We start from the raw sequence: 13,232 nt of genomic DNA on the forward strand, positions 1-13,232 counted from the left end.
ATGTCTACCTGGGCTATGCTGCACGAATGTGACAAAGCTAGAAGCTAGCAAGAAAATAATAATAATTAGAAATTCAATGTACATTATTTTTGTCTTTATGCAACAGGTGGAAAACTTGCTCTTCAAAGTGCGTTGTCATATTTACACGCCTGTAGATCAGTTATTAAAATACTTTGTAGATTTGTTAATCACCGCTGACAGTGTTAATTTTTATTCGGTAAAAAGTGACTTGCGAACGATCGGTCAGCTAGCGTCACCCAGCAAGTAAACACCACAAACGGCGATGGAGTAGTAGCAGTTAATGGCTCATTAACTGACTGTGGCGAAAACCTACGACGATAACTTACTTGGTTAACAGCAGGTCTACCAGACAGTTATATGAAAATTAGCCTAGTCAAATCACCAGTAGTCTACACATCTCTGATTGATTGACCGTCAGTGCAGTCGATGTTCTTCCCCCGTAGTTCATATTGCTAATGCGTGAGCTAACCACGGATAGCTTACCTAGCTCACTGGCAAGCTGATATGCTAGCTAAGCATATTCGTTTTGCCGAGAAACATAAATTGAAGATAACTGAACATAATTGTATTATTAATGTCATACATATAACGTGATTACATGACACAGTACAGTCACGGATGGAAATTAAACTCCGTAAACATTTGATCATATATTTTAAAACATAACGGCAGACAGTCAGCTAGCCTCAAGTTCGTTCTGCAATCGTTCGTTCAGGTTGATGGGCTTTTCCGCACCGGACTGTCAATCACATTGTAAAAATCACAAGACCGCTTAAATCTATGGTTTTGGCTCCAAATCGAGAACATGGCCGCGCCCGCCATTGAGCTTCAAAACGTGTTTTACAGACCCACGGAGAGGCAATGGGTGACGTCACAGTAGCTTTGTCCATATTTTTTACAGTCTCTGGTCGAAACGCACTGAGTTCCTTAAAGTTCATGCGGAAACGCGGCTATATAATGAGGATAAATACCTGGGGCACCCAAGGAGAAAGCACCACTTGGTCTACTAAGAACCCAAGCAGTGAAGGTAAGTCTGTTCTCCGCCTCTTCTCAAAGTTCTTACTTCCATTTCGAACGGCTGTAAAAGTAAGGGAAAGTTTGGAAAACAATTGAAATGTGCAGGGTTCGTACGGTCATGAAAAACCTGGAAAAGTAATTGAAATTGAAAATGCAATTTCCAGGCCCTGGAAAAGTTATGGAAAATAATATTTTTTGAAAAGTTTTGGAAAAGTAATGGAAATATAGCTACAGTTGCATCAAATACAATGGCTAATTAATCCAATCATAAAAATAGTATGTATAGTAATAAAACGTAAATTGGCACGTAACCTTCGCGGTATTTTGGTGGTGTGAGAAGTTAATTCGGTCTGGCTCAGTCTGTTTACAGGCACGCCCAACAGGCACGCTTCTGCTAATGTAGCAGTTAGTAAACGTAGGCCCTACTGTGCCAACAATATTCCAGGGAAGTGTGCAGCTTCAATAATATATCAGGGCTCGAAATTAACTTTTTTTACTTGGTAGCACTGGTGCTACCAATTTCAAAAAGTTAGGAGCACCCACCAAAATGTAAGGAGCACCAACAATATATGCAATAGATTTTTTATTAATAAAAAATGACAATAACAGTACGGGTTACAAGTAACAGTTAAACTGTCACGCCTAAAATGTGTCGACTCATCAAGGAATTGCGTGTTATGCATTCAAACGACAAAGCGCTTCTCGTCACATTAATACCGCTAATTAAATCAACCGCCAGTAAACTGCATCGGAGAAATTAGCTGTTTCAACCGGGTCGCTACACAAAACGCTACGTTAATGTTTCAAAAAAAAAAATGCCGTAATCGTTCGCTTCAACTTTTCAGCTTTCGATAACGCTAATAAACTGAACATAAACTTTTGTCTTCAGGTAACAAGTAAACGCATTAGCTCTCTGTGTCGCGTGACAGTGGAGTGCTGCAAAAGGGAGTGATTGAAGGCTAATATTAACCTATTTAAAATCAGCATTAAAGGTAAGAATGTCAAGCTCACGATTGATTATGATTAGAAGGGTCGCCGTACATACTGAGTGTACTAACTAGCGAATGTACAGAGAAAGAGACGTTCGACTGAAAAAAGAAAAAAAAAAGGTTGCCCCAGAACAATTATTTGCACTCGCACAAATGCTCCCAATTATATTTCGAAGTCGCACAGATTAAATTTTGGGAGCATATGCGACCAAAATGGTCGCAATTTCGAGCCCTGTTTGAGACATTGACGAAAATGTTAAACTATTCGAATTAAAATATGAAAGAATGTATCTAAGTGTGTCTGTCTGGTGTTTATTTGTTTTAGAGAGGCACCATATGTTTCAGATGCAGACCTAATTTTACTTAGTGTTACAATAAATCATTTTAAATCGTCCCGCTGAGATAAAGTCATTTGTTTTGGTCATGGAAATTCAGTTAAAGGTTGTGGAGAAGTCATGGAAAAGTAATTGAAAATCATTGGTGAAAAAGTGTATGAACCCTGAATGTGTGCTTGGTGGTACATGTGGTAGAGCTCTTATTGGATGATTAAACATATTCACAGTATAAACAATTTCATCTGGATTTACTTTTGCTCAAAGAAAAAGATTTTTCTGCAGGTCTGCTTTTGAGATGAGTTAGATCAAGTTCTCTTTGGTCATTTCTCGACCCAGTCATTCACTTGGGCTTTTTTGTTTTTTCTCTCTGAAGTTTTTGGTTCGTGAACTGAAAGATGTTGTGTTATACGTCTGTTTGAAGGACACTGTTACTGCAACTGTGGTTAGGGATCTTTTGTACGGCGTGCCCCTCGTTTAATAATTCTCCGCCAGGCGATTATGTGTTCGGTCCTGTGTGTATGTGTGCGTGTATCTGTCCGCAGCTAATCTTGCATGCTACTGGGCCGATCTGCCTAATATTTTTTGTGCACAGTTATGGCTGTATGATCAGGGACCTCTCGTGCTTGCGGTGATTCAAAACCTTTGAAAAACCTGTTTTATACCGCAATGGACCCTTTTCGCAGCATTAGGCTACATGGATGCTGGCTGATGACATCAGGCTGGGTAAACCGCAGTGTAAACAATAGCGATGGCCTTACCAAACAGATTGCCAATCAAATTGTCAAAATTCCATCAGCAAGCCCTTTTAGCTTGGAAGCTGTCTTTTGTCCACAATTTCTCACCTCACAAAACTTTTCTCTGGAACAACTGCGACATAATTCAGAAACGAATCCTTATTCTTTCCTAAATGGTTCCAAAGAGATATAAATCATATTCTCAATCTTTTTGATGAATTTGGTAATATGCTGCCCTATGAACGGTTTATCTCTATACACAGTTTTCCAATTCCTTTCAAAGAATTTAATTCTTTAACTTGTGCTATTCGAAATGGATTAATTCAACTTGTGAAAAGCCACTCATATTATGATGAGAATAATATAACACAGCCTTTACTGATGTTAGATGGAGTGAAATTAACAAATATAAAGTGTAACAACAAGCATATTCGCCAAACTTTTCAAAGGAAGAATAAAATTATACCTAGAGGCAAGTTTTTCTGGACGTCTAAAATTGAGAACATACACTGAAGAAGGGCTTGGCTTTTACCTTGTAAGTATTGTATTTCACACAAGGCTAAGGAAGTACATTTCAAAATTTTACCTTGCTAATTGTCTTATTGCTAAATTTACAGACATTGATAATTCTTGTATGTTTAAACCTAATCTAGAAACAATTTCTCACCAATTTTTTAATCATGAAATTTCCCAAATGTTTTGGAAAGATCTAGTCTCACCTTTTTGAAGCTGCTAATTTTGTCTATTCTTTTAATTTTAGGATTACTATCTGTTATTATGATAATCCAGACGATGGTGCTTTTGAATATTTGATTCATTTGATTATTTTATCATATACAAACATTTTCTAAATCACTACCTAAGATCTCACCCTTTCTCCTAGAACTAAATTCTCTCATTAAATCATTCAGTCTATTAAACAACAAAAAAGCAATAAGCTTTTGAAACATTATAGAACTGTTTCCCCTGAAACTTCAGAATAAAAATGTTTATATTTGTGTATATGTGTAATTTCGCTTTTTATTTTTATACAATTGTCCTTCAATATCTTTGTTCTTCGTATGCTTTTATGTCCCTTAAACGTGACGTGTATGTGCTGTTACTTGTTTTACCTGGATGTTTGTATGTTATCCTTTTGTTAATAAATAATAAAGAAAACGAGAGGGGGAAAAAAACAATAGCGATGGCGGCGTTTATGAATGAGTCTGGTATTTTCAACTTGCCTTAATGCCTTACCTGAATTTTCTACAAGCGATGTCGTTCGTCTACTAGAACAGTATACATTTGCGGAAAAGGCAAAGCTTGAGAGGGGCTATACGTTTTTGCGAGGGTTACCTCTATGATTACGAAGGTTAGATTGCTCGTTAGCTGCGTTAGCTAGGGGTCAATTGTCACAGGGTCGTAAGTTAATGTTAGCCTTGTTACCCCATACGTTGGACATAAATATCAGTAACGTTAGTATTGACACAGGCTTAACAAAGACCTGTAATGTATAACACAAGATTAACTCTGATCTCTCGGTTAACCTCAAGCTTATTGGAGGCTTATAGATTTTTTTAACCCAGAAAAAGTCTCCTTTTTTATTATGTAGCCTACATGCTGGCGGAGATCTGCACTCTACTGAGTGCACTCTTCTAGTTGCATATTAAATATGGCAGTTGTTACTGTTAGTTACAGCCTCGGCATGCCCACCAAAACGGAAAGCAACATATCTCAAAGTTTGAAAAATGTTCCAATCAATCAATCATCCTTTATTTATATTGCACATTTCATGCACATGAAGTGCAACACAAAGTGCTTCACAATAAATGAAAAGAACGGATACATTAAGAACATAAAAGGCATTAAGTATTAAAAGAAATTCAGCAGAATGTAAAAGAGAAACGTAGAAGCTCTAGGATAAACATTGCGTTTTTCGTGAACTGTAGGAGAGTGTACAAAAGCGTCTTTCATCTGGAAGGTACATCAGGATTGAGGTACGCGTTCAGGGAACAGTTGAAATGCTCAGCCGAGCGATGTGACTATGGTTTGGTAATAAGGTACTATGGTACGGTGTGGCGCCCTTTTTTACCATCCTGTTACTATTGTGTCTAAATTGACCCGTTTCAGACTTTACCGTCATTGAAAACGTTTTTTCGGCATGGAACTTCATGACATCCTCAACACTGTGGGTATGAATGAATGGGTAAAATTCACGGAGACCAATTTGATGTGTCTACAAAGTCAGGACAAAGATTCGGATACAGAGATACTGTTCCCCGTCAAATTTGGCCCAGTTGTACAGAATTGTGATTGATAATACAGTAGAGTGGAAGACTGATGGGTTTGCAGCAAGTGACCGATTCCTACTGGGCATTATAGTATATGCGCAGTACGTGTGTGTCTGTGTGTGTGTGTGGCTTGCAGGTTTACCTTTTCCATCTGTAGCAGGTTGTTCTGGTTTTGTGGCATTGCTGGGAAGGGTGGGCGTGGCTCCCGTTCTGCTTACTTCCCCGTGCTGCGACTTCAGGTGGAGCAGGACCATGAATGCTGAGGGTGATTCTCCGGGGATGGGCCCTCTGTCCTAATCACGATGACCCCAAATGTATTAATGTTGACACAATTCAAGATTCCCATCTTTTGGGGGGATGATTTCAATTGTATTTTGGATTCTATTTTGGACACATCTTCCATTACTAATCACTCCCTATCCAACATGTCTATTGCATTGGCCCATAATACTCAGGAACTGGCCTTCATGAGCTCTGGAGAACTATTCACCCTAGTGACAGGGACTTTCTTCTCTCCTGTACATAATACTTATTCAAGAATAGATTTGTTTTGTTTCCTTATCATTGGTTTCCAAGATATCAAAATGTGTTTACTTGGCAAGAATATTATCAGATCACTCTGCGCAATTTTTTTCAATTGATTTTGATGGACCTCCTGCATCATCTAAACGCTGGAGGTTTAATGCATCATTGCTAGCCAACCAACAGTTTATTGACTTTGTAAATGCCCACTTGGACACTTTTTCTGCTGTGCATCAGGACTCAACAGTATGTCCTTTAATAGTTTGGGACACGTTGAAAGTCTACATTAGAGGGATCATCATTGCATTTTCTTCCTCCCTTAACCTCTTAGCGCAAAACGCCTAGTGGTCGGCGTGCCAAGATTGCTGAATTCAGACATTCAGTGCTACTGCAACTAAAGTATGAGTTTTCATGTCGTCCCATCCCCATACAAGCAAACGTACAGAGTATAGAACTACATACAAGAGTTAATTATTACACATTTAGGTACTGTACAGCATTGTGTGACAATATTTTTGCGTTATGTTTAAATCTGATATCAGTGTTTCATCTTAAACCTTCATAAAGGGCTCATTTATATGCTTTACTGTGGACAAAAAGCATTATATTCCTTTTTGAAGAGATTTGTTTCTGGGGATATGTTTCTGGACCCCTAGCTATTTTAGACTACTGTACTGACAGAAAGCTTGTAATTACCACTTGAAAATTATGCAACAGTGAGTTTCTTGAGTAAAAACTGTTGATTTGTAGTGAAATACGCGAATTTGTTGTGAGTGAAGTCCCATGACATTCTTCCATACGAGTTGAAATAACTTCCTGTAAACCAATATAGGGCAGGTAAGTGCCTTCCAAATGTAGGTCACCCTAATATACTTCTTGAACCTAATTTGCATATCAATAGCTTCCCAGGCATGTACTGTCAGTCTCACTGTACATTTTTGTCTATTTCAGGATGGGTTTTGGACTTAGAGGACAAGATATTGCAGATGCTATCAAGCATTTGGCTACACTTCAAGGGAATCAAGCAGCCCTGGAGCAGATTAGGGAAGCCACAACTTCCTGCATACATTGGGGAGGTATTTTACAAGAACTAATGCAAAAGGATTCAATCAAATATCTGTTTGTTAGGGAATTTAATAAACCTATGCAATTGTGCCAAATTGAAAACATTGGAGACGAGTTAAGGGCAGGTAAAGCTGTCCTAGTGGCAATCAAGCTTCCAGATTGTGACCAGCATATCTTTTGTATCGAGCCCCGAGCAGACGGACGTCGAGCACGCATTGTACATGCTTGGCAAGATGTCCACTCTGTGCGGGCTGAAAGAAATATGCCTATAGAAGAAATTATGGATCATATAAAAGGCTTGTGGTCTTCTGACTGTGTTGCTGATGGAAGTAAGCTACAAAATATATTTAAAAAACTTTTTGGAGCGGATGCACAGTTCAATTCAAATGGTAGGCCAGTTAGACAAAGAATCTCTTTTGAGACGGTACTCAGTGGCAGGCCAGAACGACCACTAGATGAAATTGGCAGCAGACAGCGACTATCCAGTCTCCTTAGTGAGATGTCAGATTGGCAGTCAGGTCGTTTGTCTAGGTCTTCAGGCACATCCGGTCGTCAGTCAGATTGTTCCTCCAGTCTCCTTAGTGAGATGTCAGATTGGCAGTCAGGTCGTTTGTCTAGGTCTTCAGGCACATCCGGTCGTCAGTCAGCTTGTTCCTCCAGGTCGTCAATCATACCAGATGAGCCGTTAGCTCCTGTCCCTAGTAAAGTAGGAATGATTAGAACGGGCACTGCTGTCGGGGCTGCTCTGGGGTTTGTGTTTGGGGTAGGTGGCGTACTCTGGTCTGGAGAGCGTGACCCCAAAGAAGTGGCGTTGGCCGGAACTAAGTCGACATTAGGCGGAGCTGCAAGTGGAGCGGCTGGAGCAGCTGCTGCCAAATATTTGACACCAACCTTTGGTAGGATTGGTACTTCATTAGTTCGTGCCAATGTTCTGTCAGGAGTTGCATTTTTTAGTGTATTTGCAATTTGGGATGTAGTTGAATGGAAAGTGCATAAAATCACTGACGTACAGCTGCGTCAGCGTATGGCAGAAGGAGCAGCGGGAGCAGCAGGTGGTATCGGAGGTGGTGCAGCGGCTGGGGTAGGCTTCGGTTTATTGTTCGGACCCATTGGGGCGGTTGTAGGAGGAATCGTAGGAGGTCTTGCCGGTGGAATTGGAGGAGCCTTTGCTGGCAAGGCAATTGATGGGGCGATATGGGATGAAAGTGAAGATTCAGTAATGAACATGTACGAATTTTTTGGATGGCGTGATGTCAAGCGAAACACACGACCAGTGAAAACTGCAGAGGAGATGGGGAAAGCATATGATAAGAAGCTGGAAAGCAGGCCATCCAAGATAAAGGAGGAGGACTGGGATCGAATCTGCACGGCAAGCATCATAGTGCTATTACAAGCAATGTATCCTGTATTCATTGACGTAATGAAAATGGCTGATAACCTACAGAAGAACAGAAGTGATGGTGTGTCTGCCGTTGGAACAGCAATGTATCAATCAATATCTGAGGAGTAGCAAAGCCCTTCGAAGACTTTGTTGGTTGATGATCAGACTGAAGAATAAGAAGTGCCATGGACATTATTCCAGCTGGATCTTCTTCAGTCGGTAACCGGCCAGCCTATTTTCTGCTAGTTACCAGCTGGAGCACATTTGCAATGTTGTGGACTTCTCAAATGTTAGGTAAATGAATTATGCTAATTTGGTCATTAAGACAAAAAAAATCCAAAAAAACATGTAACACAGAACATTTTGCATGTAAGACCAAGACTCTCCCAGGGTGCTGGCTTTATTACTTGGAAGACTGCTTATATATGATTGCTTTTATTGTGACCTATGAAAAGATAAGCACCTCAAAAATGCTTCCCATGATTTATATATGTCTGCAATTAAATTTAAACGTGTTATATTTTGTATAAAATGAAACCATGTAGACATTCCGATTTGGCGATAATTTAAAAATGAAACGTTCCACTTGGAGGTCTCTTTATTTCTAAATAATACAACTTATAAAGATGAATGTTGCACCATATACATTTTCATTTTTCCATTTAAGAAATTTTAACTAAATTTTCAGACCAAGATTATGCTTTTAAGCGCTCTTTGGTATTTAAAATTTTCCTTCAAGTTTAACGTGGTGCGAAGGATAATTGGTTTGATTTGAAGACAAATTGAGTAGGTAGACAATTTAAAATTTTCATATTGAATTTGTACTCCAAAATTACATTTTCAACTAGAATTTAGTTTGAGAATTGAATCTCTATGAAATATGAAAGAACTATGAATTTGTGACCTGTTCTGTGATCTGTTTTTCTCTAGCCTTTTACTCTTTCCTTCATGTTTATAGTGTACCGGGAAATTGGTTTGATTTGGAAAAACAGCTGAGTTGATAGACAATTTTTTATTTTTATAATGAATGTCTTCCCCCAAATTGAAATTTTCAGCTAGAAGTTTTTTGTATGAGAGCCGAATCTCTATGGGCCGAAAGAAATAGAACGACTACAGTTTTTTGTCAAAAAACGACAACTTCCCATGATTACATCATGACGTCTATGTGACTTCATGACAAGTCAGAAAATGGGGGGGGGGGGGGGGGAAATCAATATAATGAGGAGCTGATCAGCTTTCTGTAGATCTAAAACAATATATGCAGCCCACTCTTCACAATTTTAGAGTGGAATATAAGTGAAGTGCAACATATTTGCAATTCCTGGTTAAAATGCACTAAAACATTCCAATAAACATCACGGAGGACATCTTAGCATTTTTTAATTTCAATAATATTAGCAAGGTTCGTTTTAAGGTCTCAGTGTGGGCTAAGTATCTCTTCATCATTTCTGTGTAAACTGTGTGGGGTGAATGGTGTGGGTGAAGTGTCTATGGTGATTGGTGTTGAAAATGTTTTGTGTATTTCTGAATTGTGTGTGGTTTTATTAAGCAGCCTTATAAAAGGTTTACATATATACATCTGTTTAGTGTTTACATCATTATTGTTTATCTATTATGTTATATTTCATTTCATTTACATCCTTTGTGTATTGTCTTTCCTTTTACCATTGTGGAGTGGTGATCTGAGAGTTGAATACTCTTGTGCCGTCTTGGAATGTGCCTGTGAGATGAGACTGAGCCTCCTGACCAGGCCAAGTCACGGCTGTAAATTATGTTTACATTCCTATGCTATCTGTTCTGTTGTAGACAATGCAAACTGAGTGCCTTTCTGTAGGAGAACACTGATGCTGAGCAAGGAGATGGTTGTCACCACTTATTTCTCAATAAAGAACACTCATCTTCAATTCATCTCTGATGGTCATTTATTAAGTAAACTGGTTACTGCACAGATATATACAGGCGGGTGACAAATTAAAGGAAAACCAACATAAAGTGTCTTAGTAAGGTGTTGGGCCACCCTGAGCATTTCAGTTCAAACTGCTGAGTTTAAACTGCAGATCAAACCTGCCCCTCTTGCAAATGCATATACTGACTTCAATACCTCAAATTACTCACAAATGTATTCTCAGTTCAAGAAATAAAATGACTGGCACAAACATCCTAAAGATTCCCCCCAACCCAAAATTTATACTCTCACACGGAGTATCTATGTTGGGACCCCTGTGGAGGGTTTTTTTTTAAATTTTTTTATTTTTAATTATTCTTTTCTGAAGAATGCAATAGCATATTGGATTATCAAAAATATTTAATAATATCTATGCCCCCTCATGCAGTTCATATGCCCCCCTTACGACTGAGACCTGGCGACGGGTCTGTGTAAATGAGCTTGAACAACTTGACACTGTATGATTACTGTAACGTATTCGGGGTTTCCGAGCAGGGTGAAAGTCATGATGGGTAGGTCAGAGAGAGGGTAGTAGTAGCAGAAGCTTGCTTTTAGGTCATTTACTTGGCAGTAGAATGTCAAATTTAGAATTTCACAATTTGTGCAACAAATCATAACACCTTGAATCAAAATCAGTATTAAACAGATGCATACGGTGGCTTATGCAAACATCTTTATCCTTGATGATTACTCTGGTGAAGTTATTATGTACATGTGTCAGACTTACATCGCACACTTTACTGTTGGTTTCTGCCATTTCGCACAAGGGTTGTTTATCTATAGCATATCATCTCCTTAAGTTTTAGTTCATTCCTTTTCAGTTGTAGGGTATCCATCCAATTTGAAATAGCTAATCCAGTTCCTGTAGTTCCTAGAACACCATCCAGGAACCCAAGCAGTTTTCGTCTGGTAGGTGTGGGGGTTGGGCTGTCGCTCTGGAAGTTGGCAGCCACCATGTCATGGTATTTGAGGAATGCTGTTGTCATGAGGTCCTTGTACTGGGTCACGCTCTCCCCCTTGCAGTGCTCATCCAGATCTGGAGACCATGCTGTCAAGTTCACCGGGACTGGAATATGGTCCCATTGGATATTGTTGATCAGGGCGCCCTGGTGTGATCTTGCAATTATCCCAGGTGCTGGGCACTGCTCTGGGCACTCTTGTGTCATCGCCATCACCGGTAGCATTATTGTCAAGAGGACCTCCCACATATGTATGCCAGATTTCTGAAATAAAGAGAAAAGAAACAAAAAATAGTTATAACCCCCCCCCCCTTTTTTTTTTTGTCTGCAGAGCGTTCAATAAACTCGCCACAAAATCCCACAATCCCCAAGAATGACCACAGAGCAGTAACAGACACCGGAACAGGTAGTCTCTTGATTATGTCTACTTTTGTGTGGGTCAGGCGTGCGCCCCCCTTTACTTAATTTGATACCCAAGTATGTGACTTCAGATCTGAGGAGCTGTGCTTTTTCCGGATTTAATTTAAGTCCTGCATTTTCAAGTAGCCCGAGTAATTCTGCCAGTGAGGTTGTGTGTTCTTCTCTGGTAGCAGTCTGCAAGAGCAAATCATCAACATACTGAATAACGCATTCAGGTTTGGAAAAAGCTGTTAACACCTGGGCTAGACACTGATGGAAGAGTGTGGGTGAACTAGAACAACCTTGAGGCAAAACATTCCATGTGTATTGTGTGTTTTTAAATTTGAATGCAAATTTGTACTGGCAGTCTGGATGCAATGGTACTGACCAAAATCCATTAGAAATGTGTAATGCTGAATAATAATTAGCTTCCGGTATCAGGGATGCTAGTGCTTCTGGTGTTGAAGCTACTACTGGAGCACAGGTAGGGGTGCATTTATTAAGTTCTCTGTAATCAACACAAAGTCTCCAGGAATTGTCTGGTTTCCGAACTGGCCAAATTGGAGCCATTGCTGGTGAGAGACAGGGTCGTATGACGTCCTGTTGCAAAAGAGACTCAATCGTAGATTGAATATAAGGGTTTGCTTCCTCTGGGTACTTATATTGGCGGAGTGGCGGTGGATCAGAGCCTTGTATATTCACCTCCATGACTTCACGATCTATTCGCCCACAATCATGTTTACTTTTAGCGAAAACACCTCTATGTTTTGCTAACACTTCCTCCAAACCCGCATCGTTAACTCTCAACAATGTATGAAAGTCATATTCCTACAACTTCTTAATGGCATGCACTGCATGAACATCGGAAATCTCCACAAACTCGCCTTTAGACTCAGTATTGCGCCCAATGCAATTGTTGCCATGATCTATAATGTAACCACGCCTTTTCATGATGTCTGAACCTAAAATGTTGCGACCATCTCCTGTTACACTAAGCCAAGCTTTGTCTTTAAACCTGTCTTTGCCGATTTCAAAGGTAAGGTTATCTGATTGGGAAGCCAGAGACATAGTACCATCAAAGCCTTCTATTGTGATAGTCCTATTACTGTGACTAGGGGTTGCATTAGAATGAATTATGGACAAAGAAGCACCACTATCCACTAACCAATTATCGCATCGGCCTCCAACAGCGATCTGTGTAATTGGTCTACCCCATCTATCACGTGACAAAGGTGCCACGTGCAGCACGGAGGCCTGACACCCCTATGCTGAGTGTGAAGTGGTATTGCTCTTCATCTTAGAAATAGCTGCCTGCAAATCAACATTCTCTGCACTCAGTTTTGTTATTGCTGACTGTATACTACTGAGTGTCTGGCTCAAACTTGAGTGATTAGGACCCTTACTGTGAAAAGATTTGCATTCCTTAGCTATGTGTCCTTCCTTTCCACATGCATAACAAACAAACTTTCCATCCAAATTATAGGGTAATGGCCTCTCTCCTCTTTGCTGCTTAATGTAATCTGGCACATATCCTTCATTTCTCCATGACACAGTCTTATGTGAACTAGTATTATGAGGCCTTCCTCCTACTGCAG

General features: G+C 39.7%; 1 protein-coding gene across 2 annotated transcripts; it reads left to right on the plus strand.

The window, feature by feature from the left end:
- The first annotated feature begins 937 nt into the window (after positions 1–937).
- On the plus strand, positions 938–9,127 carry LOC118217572. Of its 2 annotated transcripts, XM_035399446.1 has the most exons (3): positions 938–1,048; positions 6,840–7,443; positions 7,531–9,127. In XM_035399446.1, exons 2-3 carry the CDS (start codon positions 6,841–6,843, stop codon positions 8,461–8,463), a joined length of 1,536 nt encoding a protein of 511 aa, XP_035255337.1. In that variant the 5' UTR covers positions 938–1,048; position 6,840; the 3' UTR covers positions 8,464–9,127. The 2 variants fall into 2 exon arrangements, with proteins under 2 accessions (XP_035255337.1, XP_035255335.1); XM_035399444.1 differs by having other exon boundaries at positions 6,840–9,127.
- The last annotated feature ends 4,105 nt before the right edge of the window (positions 9,128–13,232 follow it).

Source organism: Anguilla anguilla, chromosome 18, assembly GCF_013347855.1.
Source record: "Anguilla anguilla isolate fAngAng1 chromosome 18, fAngAng1.pri, whole genome shotgun sequence".
Taxonomy (NCBI): Eukaryota; Metazoa; Chordata; class Actinopteri; order Anguilliformes; family Anguillidae; genus Anguilla; species Anguilla anguilla.

Bases quoted from the DNA above. Each gene is read 5' to 3' on its own strand.
- LOC118217572 (XM_035399444.1), top strand. From the start codon at position 6,841: ATGGGTTTTGGACTTAGAGGACAAGATATTGCAGATGCTATCAAGCAT.